Consider the following 21,224-nt stretch of genomic DNA (forward strand, 5'->3'; position numbering starts at 1 on the left):
AGTCTTGACCCCCTAATGTAGATGCTGCCTGCTTCGGGTGTCAAAATAGGGTTGGGTGATGCGTTGCCATACAGTCTTACACTGCATCGTTTCACCCTATGCTTTATTTATTATTATTTTACTTCATACTAGAGGAGTAAATTCAAGTTCCGGTGGTAACAGAAAACAAAATACCCGAATTAAAGGGATTTACGAGGCCGCGGTTCACCCGTCGCTCCCCCGAGGTGCGGCGCAGCAGCCCTGTCTGAACTACAAGTCCCGGCGTGCACGGCGGTGCCACTACTGATTGTCGTCAGTAACAAAGCGCGCCACGAGTGGCGGAGAGGTGTGGGTGGGTCGGTACCAATCGGGTTGCAGGGTGGTGAGTGGTGCTGGGGTCAGAGCGGGCCCCGGTGGAGGTGTGTGAGCGGCGGGTTCTGCTGCCTCCCACCCCCCTTGCAGGCCGTGTCGCCCCGTGGGCGATGAGGCCACGGGGCTGAGCTGCTCGGCTGGGGACCTCTTCTGCAACGGTACGGGGTCGGGGAGGGGAACGGGCCGCGCTGGCGTTCGAGAGCGTGGGGCGCTGGAGAAGATGGGCGGGATGGTCCTGAGAGGGGGGCGGCGAGACCGGCGGAGATCCTTCCTGCTCTCCCTAACCGCGTCCTGGAGCTCTCCTTAGCCAGCTGGGCCTTCGCCGGCCGAGAGACGTGGGAGCTGAGCCCCGGGGCCTTGTCGCAGCCGGTCTGTCAGCTCCACCGCTTAGAGAAGGCTCAGCATGACAGTGGAGGTGCGGGGCTGTGGCGGCTCCTCTTCCGGGTCTCCCCCGGGAGGACGCGGGGCGGAGAGGGGATCCCACAGAGAGGTCTGCAGTGCTTTATTAATCTTTGATCTCAAAGCTGCAAGGAAAGAGCAGAAAAGAGCCAGTACCTGGCTAACTTCTCTTTTCGACACCAAATTCTAGGTAACTTCTTAAAACTTTTAAAAGAGTGTAATTTGAGTGGTTTTTTTTTGATTGTTTGGCTTTTCAGGAAAAATACGGGAGTCCTGTTTTTTCCTAAGATTAGTTGTTGCAGGTGATGGAGAAGGGAAAGGGCATTTTCCTTCTCAGTTGTGGCTGAGGAGAGAGGGAAAAGGGTTTGGGGAGGACATGAATGTGGCCTAATGAGATAAGAGGGGGTTAAAATTTCACTTGATGCTTTTTCAGGAGTTTAGAAGGAAAAAGGCAGAAGACGGCCAGAGTGAAGAGAGTTGAAGGAATGATCTGGTGCTGAGGACGCACAGCTAGAAGTCAGACGCTTTGGTTAGCATCAGTTCCACAACTGCCTTGATTTTAAAGTTTTGTATAAGTTCCTTTGCTAACTATGAAAAGTAATTAATAGTATTTAATGGAGTTTTGGTTTTCATTTTAATTGAGAGTTGTCTGCTTTGGAAATACAAATTATTGGTGGAGCTGCTGTATCTCACAGTTGATCTCTTTTGAACTTGTGATAGTCAAGAAAAATGGCCTGAAGACTAATGGTTGGTATGTACTCCACATTAGCACTCCCTTTCTTGAAGGAAGGAGATTGACAACATTTTTTTCTATGTGAAAATGTCAGAAATTATCATAACCAAGGTGCATATTTGTGGTTCATTCTTTTGGACGAGTGTGATTAGTTTGTGTTGCTTGAAGGCCTACCTTCAGTCAGAAAACATTGTACAATAGTATTTGTTTGGGAAATGATACTAAAAGAATGTAACCACTTACATATTTAGTTAATTTTATTTTTATGCAGGGGAAATATGGGAGAGCACAAATTAACAATATGTATTTACTCACACTTTTGTGCCTTAGGAAAAGTTAATGCCGTGAGTTGGTACTGGCAAAACCAGGATCACAGTTAGCATGTAGTAGTTTCAGAGGTACATAGTCATTCTTTTGCAGGAATCTAGGTTTTTGCACCACGATGTAACATTTTCTCTGACTAAACTTATACTTTTGTTACCTCTTGAGTAGTTATTCCTTATTAAACAACTCTGGAACCTGATACTCTCAAGCTAACAGGTGTCTCCTTTGAAACTGATCTGGTGACTTGGACTTTGGCTGGAGCAAGGCATGATGTGCGTGCTTTCTTGTTATTGAGAGGGTACTAATGAAAAGACAGACCACCCTGAACCCAGTCTCTGAAACCCTTTTGGCTTTTGTATGAATGTGGCATTTAATATATAGATCCAAGTTAAAGCTTACTGTTCTTGACACAGTGTTCATCTTTTGCTATTTTTTCTGGTTTATTTTTGTGTAAAATTTGATTATTGCTAAAGAAAATAGTAATATTTTCTTTTTTGATATTTTGATTTTATATTGATATTTGATTTGATATTTGATATTGATATTTGATTATTGCTAGAGAAAATAGCAACTCTGAAAATCTGTATTATGACTTTATTCTTATACAGAAGAGTGTTTATAGACTTTTAGGGTGACTTGTGTGAAAAATATGCATTTCCTGGAAATATTTGTAAGTAGTGGAAAAGAATCCACACGAATATACTGCTGTAAAAGCTGGCTGATCTGAAATGATACACTGGAAACAAATCAGAATATTATTAACCATACCTGGCTGTTCTCTGCATAGGAGGTTTAGATTTCCACTTTGATCCACGTTCTTATCAATCCCATCCCTGTTCCATGAATTCTAGTCCTTGGGGTTTTTTTTATACTTTTATGCTTATAACAAATCAGTGCCTTTGGGCTTTTGTTTTATTTGTTTGAATTAATGATAAATGTTGTGATATTAGTAATTGATTTCCCTGCTCCCCCCCTCCCCAGCAGGTATTTTGTATGCATGGTGCAGGAAAAATGAATTCTACTATGAGTGAGGAGCCTGATGCACTCTCTGTAGTTAACCAGCTCCGAGATCTAGCAGCTGACCCATTGAACAGACGGGCTATTGTTCAAGATCAAGGATGCCTGCCAGGTCTTATTCTGTTTCTGGACCATCCCAACCCGCCAGTTGTTCATTCAGCTTTGCTGGTAAGTATTCTGGGGATAAGTTTGTATGTGTGTAGGATGTTTTTTTAATTTTATTAGTATGTTTTTAAACAAGTAATAAGGTAAAAAATAAAATATTTTGTGTTATATTGATGTCCTTTATGTGTGTATTTTAAAAGCCATTTAAAAAATTGTTCAGCAGTGACACATTATTCCAGGGGAATTTATGGAATTTTTTGGAAGAGATTAATTTACTTAGAATTTTTTTCCTTAATACAGCTATTTTATTTTTTTTGTGTGGAGGGAGGTAAGCACCCTTAATTCTCCTTCTTAAGATGAAGCTGTGGAGCTTTAGAAATACACACAGTGATTTGACATTCATATTGTAAAAAGATACAAATCACAGAATAATTTAGGTTTGAAATGACCTCCAGAGGTGATGTAGTCCAATCCGGTACTCGAGGGTACTCGGACCATGGCTCAGGGTCATGTTCACCTTGATCTTGAATACCTTGAAGGATGGGGATTCCATTACCTCTCTGGCTTTATGTATCCGTATGCGTTATTTATACAATTAAGACTTGTCTGTGTCATAATTCTGTATTTTTCATTTGTTTTGCTTTTATAGTAGATATTAGTGGACTTCTTGGATTGATTTAGTGTCTGTGATACCCTTCTGGGCTCACGAAATGAAGACCTATAATCCAGGAGATGTGTGTCCTACTAACTGCTTTTAGGTTAGCCTTGCCATAGCATTTACCAGACTGTAATGTTCTTCACTGGAAGAGCTTTGAGTTGAGTTTACAGTTCTTGTTAATATGTTGCATTGTTTTTCTTCCCAGTGTGGTTTCCTTAGGTTGTGGTCTTAAAAAAGTATCTTGTTTGAATGTCTCACTCTCCTTTTCTTTGCTCCTTTGGGCTGCATTTTCACTGCCTGCATGAGATTCAGTAATTAGTCTGTGATCATGTTACAAAATAAGCTGTACATGAAAAGAACTAACTTTGTTAGATTGCTGAGGGCTAATGCAGTTTGCAGTGTGGCTCCAGAGCCGCAGATATTACTCAAGTTGTGTTGTAGGGACACCTTGTTGCATGGGGAGACAGCTGTGTTGTTTAGTGGTAACCTGCAGTTAGAGTGGATTAAGAATTAGGATTTAGAGGAGACCATGCTAAATCCCAGAACCCTGGCTGTATGGTCAAAAGTGCATTAGTTTACTGTGAAAACATGTTGGTTTTTTTTTTCTGCTACTCCAACTCCTTGTGCTGATTAGTTCTCCAACCTCTTAGGTTCTGTAGCATTTAGTATTTTTGCTGATTACTTTTTAGTCTCCGTTTTCTGTATTTTTCCATTCTGAAAGGTCTGTTTGTTTTGGTTTTGTTTTTGTAGTCATCCCATTGATCAAAAAGGTGCTTCTATTTGAATGGGAATCATTAAATGTAATGATTTTCCATTCAGTTTGTACCTAATAAAATGATGTACAGCACTGACTTTAAGTTTCTTATTGTGTTATTACACAATTCCAATATCTGTTTGAATCATGATAGTTCCTTATTTGACTTATTTGATATGTTGTACAGTCTTTTGGGGGTGGGGAAAATCGGACATCCTAGTGCAAAAAAGTCAGGTTACTCAAGTTGTTCTGATAACTTTGTCTTTGGTCTTATTTTAGTGGAAGTTACAATTGTGTGTAAAGAGTTTCTAACAGATGGAAAAGAGACTGCCTAAATTTTGACTCAAATATTTAGCTGTTAAGAGAATGTGTTTTTTTCTTTGTCTGACAACATTACACCCCTACTAAATTGCTTGAACAGAGAATAACAAAAATGAGACTTTTTCCACCATTAGGGATACATTGCTTGACATGAAAGTTAGTGGTTAAGAGCTATCATGCAGTTGAAAAGTAAGAAAACAAATGCATATATATACAACATCTATAAACTGTGGTTATTGATACTAATCCATGTCAGGAAACAGTAAAAATCTCATTTAGAGTTTCTGTCCTACCAGGCAGCAGCCAGGCTTTCTCAAAATGCAATAAAATGGTCTTGAATTTTACATAGCATGTGCTGAAGATACTTGAAAAAAAAACAAGGTAATTAGTTCTCTGTCTATGAAAGAATTAAGGATCATGTTATTTTAAAAGCAGCTGTTGAGCAGCATAGCTGTTATATGACTGTATTTAAAGAATTGGTGCACTTCTAAACCTTGCTAAACAAAGCATTTTATAAAACATTATAAAAATCATTTTATAAACCATTGTATTTGTGTATTGCAGGATTTTACAAGTGCAGTTCTTATACCTACATCAATAAAATACTGACTAAAGAACAGTGCACAGTACATCTTTGGCTGTTCCTTCTAAGAAAGCTTTGTCTGTCAGCACTAACAATAGAGAGATGGCTCATGAAAAGGAGGACTGACATTTTGACTAGGAGAGTATTAATGTTAGGAGACTCATGCAAATACACAGTTGCTGACTGGGGTCAACAATGTGAAGCTGTGCAAAGAGTTTGCCTTGAAAGCCAAAGAAACAAAACTTGTGCAACAAATTAGTATAAATTCCCAGTTTAGGTAACAATAACCTAAGCAGCTTCCTGCTGCTTGTATTCTTATTCCTGTGTGGAGTTATGAATATTGCAATTAGTCTTCAGAAGCCTATAAATGTGGTAAACCTCTTTCTGTAGACAGTAGAAACTTGGTGATAGATTTTCTAGTACTGGGGAAGCCCACAGAATGGATGGAAATTATGCTAGAAGCATAATGTATAAAAATTACTTTAGATCTCAGATCACATAAGTGTTTGGTGGAAGGGACTTCTGGAAGTCATTCACTTCAGCTTCCTGCTTGAATTGGGACTGTCACCGACAATCAGGTCAGTTGTAGCTTTGTCTCCTTGATTCTGCGGTGCCACTAGGTCATCTGTTTCAGTGTAGAACAACCTTCAGAGTGAAAAATCTTCTTGTAGTATCTGATTTAAATTTTCCAAGCTGCAGTTTGTAGCTGCTCCCCATTGTTACGTTGTCTGCTGCTGTAGCGGAAAGTTTGGCTTAATTATCTCTGTAAAGGCTTTTTAAGTAGTTGTAGACACCTGTTAGTCCCTTAGACTCTCTTAGCCAGTACAAATAAACCCAGTCTCTCAACCTTTTCTCATAGATTAGATATTCTATGCTTTCTGTGTATTTATAAGAAAGCTCCCTTTTTTTAATGTTCACAGTAGGTGATACTACTTTTATTTTGTTACTAGAGCTCACATTGTGACTGTTTTGCAGATGTGCGCTAATAAAAATGAATGATAATGTACTGGACATCTTGCTGATTTGCTGTGGTTCTTTCTTTTAGGCCCTTCGCTATTTGGCAGAGTGCCGTGCCAACAGAGAAAAGATGAAAAGTGAATTGGGTATGATGCTCAGCTTACAGAATGTAATACAAAAGTAAGTTTATGGTGGGTTATTGGATCCAAAGACAGTGTGAATGTAACATTCTGATGCAAAGTGAAACTTTGACTATTAATTTGTATAGCAAACTTTTAATACTGCATTCTTTATGTGCTGCAAGCAATTGATGGTTTTTATTTTTCAGTATAGCGAAGTAATTAGACCATGATCTACAAAAAATATTCATTTGAAAGTAATTTGCCGAACAGATTTCTTGCCCTTGTTACAGAAAACTAATTTTGTCTCTTCCCTTTAGGTTCTCTTTTAATCCTTCTCATCATTGTATATGGGTGCCTTGCACTAGTGCATTAATGAAATAGGCTGGCATCTGCCACATTTATCCTCTTAGAAGGGAAATTGTATGCGCAATGTATTTGTTTCAGTGTACTTTTGAAGGTATGTATTTGCACTTCTGTATTGAGGAAGCATCTTGCAGGTGGAGTGGAAGTCAGTGAGGTTTTTGGTGGTTTACTAATTTCTTGGTAGATTGGGTCAACTCGGTTATGTCTCAAAATTTGCAACTGTTGGATTTTGTTAAGATTGTTAACTGTTGAGTCTTGGATACTGGAACATGTGTGGGTACATACACTCTGGAGAAGATGCACATGTGCACTTACCAGTAGAAATTAATATGATACACTAAGATGAATCATTATTAACAAAAAAACCCCAACATACCTTCAAAGATTAGCCTGTCATAGCAAGAATTAATTTGCCATCAAGTTACTAAGAGATGCTATTTTATACAGAGCTTGATAGCATTTTAGTTAACTGGACTTTTCAAGATATGAGGAACTGTTTCATGAGGGAGAAGAAAAGTCATATTGCTGCACTGAGGTAAATGTTAAGTATTATTTAGAAAAGATGTAACACAAGTAAAATTGGGTGTTAAAGATTCAAGTGGAAAGCTTTTGAATCTCTTATGCGTTAGCTGAATCTCTAATGTATCACTTGTGGTATAAGTTACAAGTTTCTTTTAGAAAAAAAACTGGTCTAGAGTTTGCTAGTTCCTTCATTCCATAGTCCCTCTGGTTTTGGTGGTGTATCTTTTGTTATTCTGTCTCTCTAGCATTGCTTATCTAACGGTGTGAACCTGAAGAATTGGAGGGGAACTTCTAATCTGTCCACAAGTCCTGTGTAGTATATGACCTAAAGGAGATTAAAGCTGTTTACCTTTGAGTACTTCATTAATTCTGCTGAAACTAACAATATTATGCATTGGCATGAAATTCAGCATTGTGCCTGAATATAATCTTTTTATTCACCAGGTACCCAAAACATAAGGATTTAAAACATGCCTTAAGTGGGGCAACAAACTAAATGACTAGAATTCAGAAGAGAATAGTTCTTTTTTTGAATAATGCAATAATAAAACTTTTTTAAATGGTAGGTGTTTTTAATAGGATGTATGGGGAGAAAATGGAATTAAGTCTTACAGTGTTCTCCTTTTCTAAAAGACAAGCATAGTTAAGGTAAAATGCACATAAGTCTTTGCTACTTTTATAATAACAATAAACACTGAAATATTTAAGTAGCAACAGAAGCATATATTTTGAAAGAACTTTTTTCTAGTATAGATTACATGTCTGTTTAGAGCACAGAGACATCCTTAAATTGCTGAAAGGGGAATGCTAGTTCATTATCAGTCTCTGCAGCTTACAAATATTACTTAGGAAACAGTCATAATTAAAACTTTTGTTTAAGGAATTTTATAGAAATCTCTTCGACAACATTTTTTTTTCCCTGTGTTTCAATTTCAAGGACTGAAAGTGTGAAGTTCAGAAACATGCAGAAAAGGAGGGATAAGTCAGTAAAAACTGGAAATCTTGTAGGTGTTCTTTTTTTTTCTAGAAGGCTCGTTGGCAACAGTAAGAACATTTAATTTGTATGCTTGTAACATTTGGAAAGTGTGATATCATGAAAATTTAAATACATAGCATCTTCAAACACAAGACTTTGTCATGTGCTTGTCAGGATTTTAGGCTTTCACATTGACAGGAAATACTGAAGCTAAGTTTTGTGTTGCCTGCAGAAATATGGAGAAAGATGGTAGAAAAGTCCTGAGAAGATAAATGTAGAATTATTTTTGTCACAATAAACCAATGTTTTGGGGCTGTGTTTTTTTGTTAGAAGGTCTGTAGAGGAGAAAACAAGGTCCTTTACCTTCTTGAGATCTACGTCACAAAATGCAGATACTAGCTTTTAATGGGATTTCGGTTTACCAGAAGATGTTGTAGTCCATTGCACTGAAAGGAAACATTAATAAAAGAAGTAATAAATGCTTTGGTAGTAGATGTCATTGTCTGCTTCCCAGAATTTGTGGATCTAGCTCATCGCTCTATCTAGTCTAAAATCTTTTTATTATTTCCACAATTTAATTTGGGGTTTAGCTTTTTTTTGTAATATGTTTATAAAATTGTGAACAAACCATATGAAGAGATACGAACATCTGTCAGTATTGTGCTTTTCCAGTTACTCTGTGGTTCTTTGAAGCGAGGCAGAACCCACCACGTTCTGGATCAGAAGTTGTAGTTACTGGCTTTTTGCTCTTGACAGCTTAAGCACATCCTGTGGTCTGAATCTTTTCCTTTCATCAAGGATTTTGTAGCTGTCACTGTTCACTCTCTTTGACTTCTCACTTTACTGAATAATATTCAGTGGCTTTCCCTGTTCTGTACTGAATCGTGACAAACTGTATTCTGCCACTGATAAAGCTGTCTTATGTCTTTTCAGGCAATGAAATGGAGCTTGTGTGCAGAGAGGCAAGTTGCAAACAATATTTGTCATATTTCAGACTAAAGTTGATGTTCAGCAGTGCTGAACTGACACTGTGCTTAGGAAGTCAAGAGTTTTAGAATTCCAGTTCTTTTTTGCTTTCAATTATGTAAATTCTGAAATTTAGGGCTTTTTTTGTCATTTGAGTGTCTTTTTTTTTTTTTTTTTTTTAATAAGCCTTGGAGGTTTCTGTACTAGCGACCTCAAGTTCAGGTATGGAATTTCTTGCCATAACCTGCCTACAGATAACCAGTCTTAACAGATCTTCAAATGGTCAGTGCCATTAGCTGGAAAATAGTTGGACTTGGTTTGCTACTTATGACTTCTTGTAATAGTACATGGGAGCCTCAGGCACAAGCCAAAACGCTTTTGTTGAAACTAATACAGAAATAGTGGAAGAAGAATATAGCACTTGTTTAAACTCATTATCCTGAAGGTAAGGTACTGTTTCCTTCATAAGACTACTGAGGTTGAGAGTTTAAATTGCCACTGGTTTATCTAATGATAAGCAGTAAATTATATTTTGTACTGCACCATGGAAAATGGGTAGGAAATATTTGAGAGACCTTCAGGTTTAATTGTAATTATTTGAGGTACCTGCATGTTTAATTTCATAACTTACCAGTCCCATAGAATTATCTGGTCAGCTTTTTTGTATTTGCTTATAATAAGCATTATAGCTCACTTGTGAAAATCATTTTGCTGCATAAAAGGAATGTTCAGCTAACTCCTTAGTTGATACTACATTTCACATAAGGAACAAAGGATAAGTTTGAGGTTCATTGTGAGAGTGATTCTCAAGATGTATGAGCACTAGGTTTTGCTGACAGAAGAGTAACAGATTTTAGATGTAGAGACTGAAGCCTATAGGCTCTAGAACAGAAATATGAAATGTCAGCTCTGAGGAGTGCAGAATAAAAATCTGAAGGCAGTGAGATTTTTACATATTTAGGATTTCTTTTCAGGCTGAACTTGATTTGGAACATGTATATGACTTTCTGAGACACATCGTAGGAAAAGCTTTATAAAATTCCACATTTTCTAGGACATGTGAGGAGCTGTTCAAGTTTCATGGAATACTTCAAAACATTTTTCAAATGTAAAAAATTCTATTGCCCTTCTCTATATTTACTGTTTTTTTTTGTAACGGGACATTTTTCTTTTCATCCAGTTCTGCTTATTTTTAAGTGAAGCTTGGTCCATCTTCATGTTATCAGCTAAGAGTAGTAACAATGTTGGAGAGAAATCAGACCTTTAAAGTCCTTACCGGCAGGTTTCCAAACTTTTCTTTTAATATTTTGTTTTGCTTTTTATGGCTCATACTGCTTTGTTATAGTCACAAAAATGTTTCACTCCCTTGCCAGGTGACTGAGTACTTGGAAATGTATGAATAGAAATGTATGAGCCAATAGGTAAAAAGAAGAGGAGAAATTGAGGCTCATTGGAGAATGATGTTTCATTCTATTCCATCAGTCATCAACTGTTATTTAATACTGAAAACTGGTTTAGTTGCTGGCTTTATGAATTCTATAGAGGACTTACTGTATCCGTATGGACTTTATAAAATGTTATTAGCAGCTTCTAGAATTAAAATTAATTAGGATTTATAGCCTACAAGGAAAGACACTAATTTGTGTTCAGAGTGAAAGTGACTTTTGATGGACAGTAAAGGTCAAAGTTCATAATTTTTCATAATCTCTGTAAGTAGCATGTTGGTATTGTTTAAATATAACTAACATATTTAAAAAAACTGATGAAGAGTCAATACACTGAATAGCTCTTATTATGGAACAGCAAATTACTGAGAGTAAAATTCCAATTACTTAGCTAAAAGAGCTTTTCAAGATAGTCTTCCTTTGCCAGGGTGTCAGATTTAACAAGCTGAACTAAATCCAGTGCATTAATCAGCTCTTCCAATTTATTACTTGCCTAAGAAGATTAGGGCAATTAATATGTGTTTAATTAGAGTCCCTTGCAGATCTAGTAAAATACATGCAGTCTGTAATTGCTGACTTCTTACTCAATTTTAATTTTTGGTAGCCTTAATTACCTGTACTTTTTGAAAAATTAATTATTTGTTGAAACCAGCAAAGTTTAAATTTATTATGTTGGACCAAAAAACTGAAAAATAAAGCCCAATATTTCAGGAAGTGTTAGCTGAAATTAACGTTAGGGATGCAGCATCACAAGAGTTATCTAATTTTTATTGTGTGACATGCTACTTCCCCCCCCCCCCCTTTTTTTTTTGTTTCCCTCTTTTTTTTTGTGAGAAAAGAGGATTGGTTGGAGAAAGACAGTGCAAAGGCCATTTATTAATTAGTAAGAAAGTGAACTACATATTTAAAGGGATATCTGATGATGAAAGGGATGTTGCCATTTCAGAACTGGCTTCAAGGTAATACTTCATGAGAAATTATAGCTAAAATTTTGTAGCCTTTTTGCATTTACTGCATTTATACATTTATGCCATTGATTGGAATACTTAAATTCTGATCTGCAAAGGAGAAAGAAATAGCTTTTTTCAGACTGTGGAGATTTTCTATACCTGAATCATTTATTAATGTTATTTTTGTAATCCATGGTATGTGGGGCTTTTTTACACATCAGAATTGAGAAATAGTTGAGATTGGGTAATGGGATTCTGTTGCAGGGTTATTTTTGGAATCTACCATACTTGTGATTCTGTACTGAGCAGCTGTGTTTTTGGAGAAAAACATGGTTATCCTATGTCTTAGATATTCCTGTGAGCAGGAGCTTCCAAAAACTTTGGTTTTAGGAATTACTTACAAATTGCTGTGTATCACCTGAAACAAAGAGTAATACACACTTCCCTCTATTCCATGTTAACTTTCCTGGCCTTCCCTTTCCTGTTATTTTCCCAAGCCTCTGTGTTTTACTCACTTTGTTACATTTTGTCTATTAGAAGCAAAGTGCTTCTAGAAAATTACACTGCTTGCTGGTGCATCTGTTTGGGCTGTGGGGCTCCAGTCAATTCAGTGCTCTAGCAATGTGCTTGTTAATAATAGATGCTCACAGCAGGAGGACATCTGCGGGCTGTTTTATTCAGCATTGTTAAGCAAAGTGGCTGAATATCCTCCTCCCCCACCTCTAGTTTCTTTAGGGAATGTGTTTATTGTATATTTTGGTAATCTTACAAGTTTCAGAAATAGTTTGGTTATTTTTGAAAAAGCATCCTCTTCCAAAAAAAACCCACCAAACAAACCCCAATAAAATATTAGGAAATGTAGGAAACATCAGTATGTCCTCTTTAAATATACAGTATTAAATATACAGCTGAATGCTCCTTTTCTCTGTCAAACAGCTTCCTGGGATTTGGAGGAGATTATCTATATCAAGGAGTTAAGGGGTCGGGGAGAGAATGGGGGCAGTGCTGTAGGCTACATAGGTCAGTAAGGCATGTACTCCGTAAAAGTTCGTGCTCTTTTTGCTTGTGGGTCATGATAAACTAATAAAGAGTTCAGAATTTATCACAGTTCAGCAATTGTTTTAAAAATATTTCAAGACCTTTTGTTTTATTTCTGTAATATATTTGGCATTATGGAGGATATCTGAAGTCATCTCAACACTGATGCAGGCAAAGGAACAAAAAGTAACAAGAAGTAAACCACAAAAAGCGTTAATAGAAGCATAGAATGGTTAGGGTTGGAAAAGACCATAAGATAATCTAGTTCCAGCCCCCATGCCATGGGCAGGTTATGAAATGGTGTAAAATCCTAGTTTTACAGTACTGGTGTTAACCTGGATTTTAGTCATATTATAATGGGCTTTCTAGGAGAATTTTATGGGGTTTGTGAGATAAGAAAATAAGGTTTAAAGGCTTGGAAAGATGGACATTGTTTGTAGGAATAGTCCAAGACTTGACTGCCAACAATTCAAATATAGCTAGTAATTTACATGTTGAGTATTACTGTGAATTGATATTTTTCAGGGATTCATAGAAAGTAGCAGTCATATAAATAACTGTTCTAAAGGTTTATTATGAAAAGTGTGATTTAGGATGAGCTGATTGGGGTGTTTTTGTCTTTGTGTGTAGAACTGGTTACTGAAAAAATATGAAAGCGTGACCAAATGGAAGGGAGTGAGCTGTGCCCTACGGGATGTGCTCAGATGTTCTCTCAGTGTACTTCTGATGTTCAGTTTTGATTTATTTTTTTTTTTTTTTTAATCTCAGGACCTCTCTGTAGTCAGAGGTATTACAAAGTCATTGTTTCTTCCTGCACACAACTTCTTTGTTTAGTGAGCTCTATACAATCAGTAGTGTTTCTATACTTAAAACTTTAGGTGGTTGTCAAGCTCTAGATTTGGCTTTTGTGTGTTTGTATTACTGTTTTTATTCTGTCACGTGTCTATAATTCTTATTATAATGTTTCTGACTGCAGTCAGAATCCATTTTGGTTTCATGTCTTGCTTTCAAAGCTGCTACATTTACCTTATAATATCCCACTAGATACCTGGCATCTGTATCACGACTGCCGGTTGTGTAGCTTTTCATTTGATGTCTGTCTCAATTCATGTACTATATATATACATAGACTTTTTAATAAAACCAGTTCAACACAATACTAATTCAGTAGCCTAACTCTTAGTATACTAATTCAATATATGTACACACTCAGTGAAGCAGCGAACCAGCAGCTTCTGTAACTGGTTTCCATGCAGTGCTTGCAGTTACTGCGCAGCTTTTTTGGTATGTCTCTGACACTATAGTGCTTGCATTTCAACACCTTCATCCTCTTTTTTTGATACAAATATTTTATTTTCTTGATATTTAGTGAATTCCAATTAATTGATAAATAATGAGGTATCAAAGTAATCATTAATGCAGTGTTTTTAGTTGGTCATTTATGTAATGTCAGATTTAGAGACTGCCTGTAAGTTCTTCAGAATCATGGCCTTCAGCTGGTTTACAATGACTGCATTAAGAATGTGATAACGCTTAATACAGGACATGTAACTTGCTACTTAACCGTTGAAGTACCTAATTTCTACAGAGGTGATTTATGTACAATATCTGATAAGGTACGTTATCAAATTGTAGGTTCCTAAACCTGGAAAACACTTTTCAGTACCTCCTACTGCGTAAACAGGCATTATTTTGGTGGTGTTTTTTGGCAGAGAGAGGGCCATGATCATAATTGCTTTGAGTGCTTTGTATTTAAATGTGAAGAAATGAGTAAGTTAGAAAATAAACTAGTAGTTGGAGGCAAGAAACTAGAAGTTATAGGCAAATTGTGACAAGTATTGCAGAATGGGGGGGGGGGTAAAAGAGAACATTAAAACACTGAAAAAAAGGTGTGTGAAGTATAAAATAACTTTTCTAAAAATATATGTATATCAAAGCCTTTGGTCAGTGTCCTAGTCAATTTCTTCTTTGTTTAGAAAATAGCTGGAGCAGGAGGTTAAGTATTTTAGAAAGCAGTGGTTTTATTCCTGTTTTCCTGCAGACTTGTATTAAAACAAATACGGAACACTTGAGAAACATTGGTTATAAAAAATGAAATGGTTCACAGAGCATGGCACGATGTTCTGATATGTTAAAAAAATAGAAGCTGAATTGGCATTTAGCTTATTACTGAGTGTATGGTGGGGGAAAAAAAAAAAATCAATCTAAAGTCAGTGCCTCAAGACCCCCTTGACATGGTATGCCAAAAGGCAACTGTCTTCTCTTTTAGTGGCAAGGTTCAGTACTGAGGTTGAAGGGAAGAGATTTAAGTGGATTGGCAGAAGAGTCAGGAATGGTAATAGCAACACAGGGTGCCTTTACTACTCAATAAAACTTGTCATCAGCTGGTGTGGAAAACATTTTGAGAACACAGTGACCTTCACTGGTTACTGTTGAATTTACAAGAAGTGCCAAGATAGCATTTTGAGATGCTGTCTTTTGCTAATGGCTTACTAAAATAAAGAGCAAAGGAGGCTTATGATGCTTTGAAATGCAAGTAGCAAGTTGTGTTGCAAAGTATTTAATACTTACCGCAGGTGCAGATTGACAGTGTTGTGGGCTGGAGCCTACATTTATCTGTGAAAAAGGAGTTGATAGATACGTAGCACTTGTAAGGTTTCTCATCTTTCCTTGTCAGTATCAAATGTCTGCTTTTGGGTTACAATGAGCTTGTCCACAGGTGATTTTTGTCCCTAGTATGACTTTCATGCTAAGCGTCCCAAAAAAGTTGCAGATTTTTTGTCTGTTAATCCATAACTGTCTGGATTACCCCCCAAACACTTTTTTCTTTTATTTTTTTTAATTTCTTTCCTGCATGCTGCTCAATCAAGAAACAGAGGAAAGTGCTGGTAATTAGAAGTTGCATAGTTTCACGTGGATATTACAGGCAGTAAGTGCTACAGAGGGAAATGCCTCAAAAAATATTAGTGATGAAAAGAGTCTGCATTAGCAGTTTCTGAATGGAGCTGTTATTTCAGAAGAAAGTGAATTTTACTCTGGAACAACTAATGCAAAGTAGATATGTTATTCTGAATTAGATGTATTTATGTTCAGGAATGTGTTTTTATACTTTGTTGGTTTGCAGTATATGCTGCAATATAATTTTCTGCAAGATTTCCATTGAATTTGGCAGCTAGGAAATCCTGTGCGCTAACTTGGAACAAGTTAAAATTATTAGTGCATTCTGTAATTGCACAGTGCATAATAGAGTTCACACGGAATTTTTTCCTAAACCTTGGTACATGCTTCAACCTGTATTCTGCATGACTGCTGTCCCTTTGGCTAGCAGTGAAGCTGCTCATACTGGCTTGCTTTAAACAAAAAAAAAAAATCCATTGGCAATGTATAAGTAGTACAAGAGTATGAAAACAAGATGTTTAAATAATAGTTGCTTTCAACATTACTTACTTCAAATCTCTGCTGAATAAATTAATAATAATTTAATAATAATAAATTAATAAATTAGCAAATCAGTCAAATAGAAAGTTTACACACAGATATGCCTATGCATTTTTTTCCTCTGGTACAGGTTGCTGTAGTTTAATTCTTACTATTCACATGGGTTTTGTTTAGGAAAGCCTTCATCTGTAGGTTTGTAAGCCTTTCTTTTTACTTTCTCCAGTAGTTTTCAGGGAAATGATCAGTTGAAGCTTACTTCTCAGAATTAAAATAAACCGTGAGGTTAAGACAGAAATGTTTTCTAGGTAATTATATACCATCATCATGTATTATAATATGATATACTTGATGCTGTTAGCATGCTAATAATACAAGAAGTGGTATTTGGCATCCTTCCAAGCTGTTTCCAAAATGTGAGCATCATTCCAGAACTACCAGTAGTGCTACCTGATCACTACAGCAGGGTTAGCAGGAAGGATTGGCTTTTTAATGCTATTATTCGATAACTTCCACCATAAAAGGACCAGGGACAGTTGTTACCCTTAAGATTTATTTTGTTTTTAACCCCAGTGCAGTTTGTTGAAGCTATATAATAAACATGATTTCTGCCATATAAATCCATGAAATGATTACTGTTCATTAGCAGGCAAGATGTTGGAACTAGCTACTGTGAAATTCAACATGGAGTTTGTGTGTCTGTTACACAGACTCTTGTCTAGCAAATGCTACTCTGAAGCCTTTTGAGTTTAGTTGAGTAACAGGCCTGGATTTTTATTTTTTTTTAGATGGAGAATATGTCCATATGGTAGGTACCAAGCTGTGGAAGATCAAAAGTTGATCTTCCATTTAGCATATAAATAGCAAGAGTTAAAATTGGATTAATAGCTAAGTTAAACATATGGCATATGTTTGAATCTGTTAATCCCATTCGTGAAAGTTTGTTCTCTTCTTGTGATCAGAGGACAATAGAATGAATCAGGGAAATGTTCTAAGCACGGGTAATTAGTTTGCTAAATGTCACAGGCACCTATCTTACATCAGTCAATGGGATTATACTGTGATTTTCCTCAGATTTAAATTTGTATTGAAGTTTTTCAGCAGTCTTCAAAACATCCCAGCATTTACATGTGATTTATCTGAATTTTCAGGGTCATTAGGCATATGACTTAAATTGAGCTGGAAGTGGTGCTGGGAAATCCAATTCTCGCTCCTAATTTCAGTGAGGTATCTTTTGTTTAGTACAAAATCAACTTCAGTACATCGTTTCCTCATTTTGTCCCGAACTTTTACTTTAGTGTTTCCTAGGTCAAATTGTCATAGTGTGAGTAGAGTCTGGAATGCTTGCCAAGTGGGAGGAATCTTACGGGTCTGGAAAGCATTCCAGGGAAGTCTGTCTGACATTGCCTTGTTTCCATGGTGCAATAGCCTTGGAGTAAATAAAGGTGACATGTAGCTAGCACATGGTTGATGCCATTAGAGTGCAGTCACATAATGCACCTGCACTCACACAGTACATAGGTTCATCACAGTCCAGCTGCTTGGTCCTTGGATTTGGAAATTCATAGTGCTACAGATCATTGTGTCACTTCAAGCTTGCCCAGTCCTACAGGTTCTATTGGTTTTCCTGTTCTGTGCTTATGAATTAGCTTTCCTATTGTTAACCCACTGTTACGCGTGATCTGTTGTTGTTGGCTAGAATAAGGATCCTGCTGTCTATATTCTTGAGGATTTTGGCTTCTTACTTTTAAGAAAGCAGGTGGTAACTGTTTTTGTCAGCTGCTGTGTAACGTTATTTGGTCCTTACTGGGTGTTTTGTGGCTAGAGGGAGCTGAGGTGTACTGTAATGGGTAGCATGTTAATAGCACTGTAATGGGACTGTGAGAAAAAGTGCATTGAAGTGCTCTTTTCCAGGTTGTTTTCAGATTACTTGCCTGTTGCCTGGAATGAGTCAGGAGAGCAGCTTGTGAGCCCACTGTATCATGGGATGCACTAAAATCTCACAAGAAAGAGCAGCATTCTTGGAGATGAGAAAGAATCTTGCCCTGGCACTGGAGCAGAACAGCCAGTAAAACAGCCAGATCAGATAACTGTCTTGAAACAGATTGCCTTTTCTCTAATACCATGCTCTTTCTTTAGGCTTGTCATTCATGCTCAAAGTTTTCATCAAAACCATGTCAATCACTGTGTCTCACTTCTAGAATCAAGGATTAATGATTTCCAACCTTCCCTTGCAGAATGTAGCAATTCTTTGCAGCTTACTGCTCCCTTTAGTTGTTGCTAGAGACAATTTCTGTCTTTAAATACAGAAAGAATGGGCTCTAAAAGAAATTGGTTACCTGGAAACGCATACATCAATGGTCTTAAGGCGTAGTTGATAGGAATATCAATTTGTTAGCCATTTTTAAACCATAATTATATCAAATGATAGTTAAATCAAAAGTACATGCTTTAAGGTTTCTAATGCAGGAGCATTTCCCCCACAATGTACTTAGAATTCATGCCAATCCATTAAATTCTTACTTGTGCTTTTTGTGTCGTAGAAGGATACTACGTTTGTTGCAGCAAATGAGGTTCAATATGGAAATAAAATGATGATTGAGAATAGAACTGCTTGGGCTCTTAGGGGAAAAATATTATTTCTGCCTCACAGGGGCAGTACTTGCATGTATTAAGAGGGGTTGAGTGAAAATGTCTACTTCTGTGTGATCATAAGTTTTCTCAGACTTTTTGGAAGGATGCTGCTTGGGTCATTCTAAAAATTGAGTCTCTCAAAGTGGTATTTTGAATTTGAAGATCTGTGCTTTAAGGTGCTATTTTTCCAGTAGAATGTAAACTTCTTGAGATTGCAATACAGAAAGTTTTACCTGAACTGACTTTGCAAGGTTAAGGTCTATTTCCTTAGCTTTGGGTTGGGTTAATATTTCTTTCACCACTGCTAGCTTTCTTTGCTTTTACAGGCCTGCTCTTAACATTAATTTTTCTGTGTGTTGGTTTGCTAAGTACTTGTGAAAAAGAGTATAACGGTGAGCCATAAAGTGCATGTCCACCTTGTCTGATTGGCTGTTCAGAAGCATTCCTTCATGAGTTGTAAGACTGTATGCCATAGCCCCTCTTTGAAGGGGCGATGCGTACTCACAATATGTATAGTACAGACTATACAGATATGTTAAAGTGTTTATTGCATGTGAATAGAAGATGTATCGTAAATATACTGTTCTTGTATATCATTTTCCTTGCTTGGACCTTGTCAGAGTTTGGGGCTGTTCAGTGGTAGAAAGAGTCTGCCTCTGATTGCCCTCCTCTCATACAGGTTTCTCAGTCTTGTGTAGGGAGTGATCTCTAGTTCTTCTATCCTGAGGTGTAAGTGATGCCTCCTAAAGCTAGAAGTTGAGAATGATCTGTCTTTGGATCCCTTACTCCTGAGCAACCCTGGGGAAAAAGGTCTGTTGGTACAAGGCTGAAATTGGTCACTAGATTACGAGTACTCTTTTTACTCTTTCTTTTTGTAGTTCAAATGTAAACTCCTGAGTGAGCTTAGGTACATTGACATTTTCATCTATGTTGTGAAATGACTGGAGGTTAAAATATTTCTTTGGTGTTCCTCTGTGCCCTTACTTTTGGTTCTATACTAGATTTACTGAACACAATTATTATGCTAGGTAGAATTATGAAAAAATGCTATAGATTGAATGAGAAAACTTGGAGCAGCATTTTCCTAAAATCAGTATCATATCTGAACCAGTAAACTACTGGATTTTTAAGCTTTGTATTTAAAGCTTCTGAATTGATGTTGTAAGGTATAATAACTTGTCCTCGATGACTGTGGCTAGTATGATCATGGCATAAGATAAAGTGAAAACATTTGAAATACCAATTGATAAATGCCTTAATAAGTTTTGAGAACAAAGCCTCCCCTTTTTCATCTAGCTTTCTCTTTAGTTCATGATGTCTTAAAATAAAACAATTTAGGACTGAGCAGTTAACTGTAAGTCTAGATATGGGAGCAGTAAATTTATGAAATCAAAATAAAATTACACAGCTGCTTATATGTCAGTCTTTATAATTACTAGGTGCATTAGAATTAGGTAAACCATCATAGAATGGTTTGGGTTGGAAGGGATCTTAGAGATTGTCTAGTTCCACCCCTCCACCATGGAGAGGGACACCTTCCACCAGACCAGGTGCCCCATCCAACCTGTTTTGTTTGTTTGTTTTGGAAAACAATATGTAGGAAAAATAGTTGGCAGGAAAATCAAATACATGTTTGCTTTACTTACATAAAAACCTAAAAATAAATACACATCACATACACCTTTGGAGTTGTAGCCAGTAATTTTTGTGTCCTTCAAGTTTAGCTCAAACCTTGAAAAGTGTCCTGTTTTGCTAATAAAACCTCTGCAGGACTTGGACCATGTTTACAAAGTTATTTTTAATGGTGAAGAAATGGGGACTATTTCTTGTATCTTCTTTTGACAGATACAGCACATGTCACTTGGATTCTGTGTTCATATTACTTATACAGCCAGTCTTGGGTGAACATAATGGAAGGACAGGCAGCAATCTAGGATGACAGAAATTCAAGAAGACAGTGAAAATTAAAGGTTTGGGTTTCTGACAGGCATCTTCTGAATCTTGCTGAAGTAATGTAGTATGTTGCAGCCTCTGAAAGAGATGGTAACCAGCCCTTACCAACTGTTACTCTGCTATCACTAGAGACTACAGTTTCCCTGGCAGGATAGCAGAACACTGGTCGTAGAATCGTAGTATAGCCCAGATTGAAAGGGACCTTGAATAATCATCTAATCCAACCTTTCCTGTGAAAGGGAGGCTAGATGACACTGACTAGTGACTGACTGCCCAGTCATATCATGAAAACTTCAGTGGTGAGCACTCTGCCATGTCCCTGCAGTGTTCCAGTGATTTTTGTCAAACAGTCTCTGATTATATAGTGACTTTATAGTGTACCTGTACCTTCAGTGGTAAATAAAGTGCTGTGCTAGATGGGAGTGGCAGAAACATGAGCAAGAGTTCCCTTCTGCTGCTCTGATGGTGGACAGCTGTGAGTAGTGGTATCTGAAACTGCTGACATACAGGTGCTGGGGAGGGCCTGTGTCAGTGCCCTCAGAACCGTCTTCTCTTAAGGTTGCATTTTTTTCTCATTTCAGGCAATAAAATCATAGCCCATGTGTTACTTTTGTTAAA

The 21,224-nt window shown here is 37.1% G+C and overlaps 1 protein-coding gene across 2 annotated transcripts in view; it reads left to right on the forward strand.

The window, feature by feature from the left end:
- Nucleotides 1–335: 335 nt before the first annotated feature.
- The window catches only part of ARMC1 (armadillo repeat containing 1), a 30,464-nt gene continuing 9,575 nt past the window's right edge, over nt 336–21,224 (forward strand). Inside the window, exons 1-3 of one of the 2 annotated variants that reach the window (XM_061448386.1) lie at nt 336–509; nt 2,789–2,992; nt 6,291–6,382. In XM_061448386.1, the coding sequence (XP_061304370.1) occupies nt 2,801–2,992; nt 6,291–6,382 (284 nt within the window). In that variant the 5' untranslated portion in view covers nt 336–509; nt 2,789–2,800. The remainder of the gene's footprint in view (nt 510–2,788; nt 2,993–6,290; nt 6,383–21,224) is intronic. The other variant, XM_061448385.1, reaches the window with a different exon arrangement.

This window comes from Pezoporus flaviventris, unplaced genomic scaffold, assembly GCF_033815535.1.
Source record: "Pezoporus flaviventris isolate CSIRO_AGI_PZ_B2104156 unplaced genomic scaffold, CSIRO_AGI_Pfla_v1 ptg000007l, whole genome shotgun sequence".
In the NCBI taxonomy this organism is placed as follows: domain Eukaryota; kingdom Metazoa; phylum Chordata; class Aves; order Psittaciformes; family Psittacidae; genus Pezoporus; species Pezoporus flaviventris.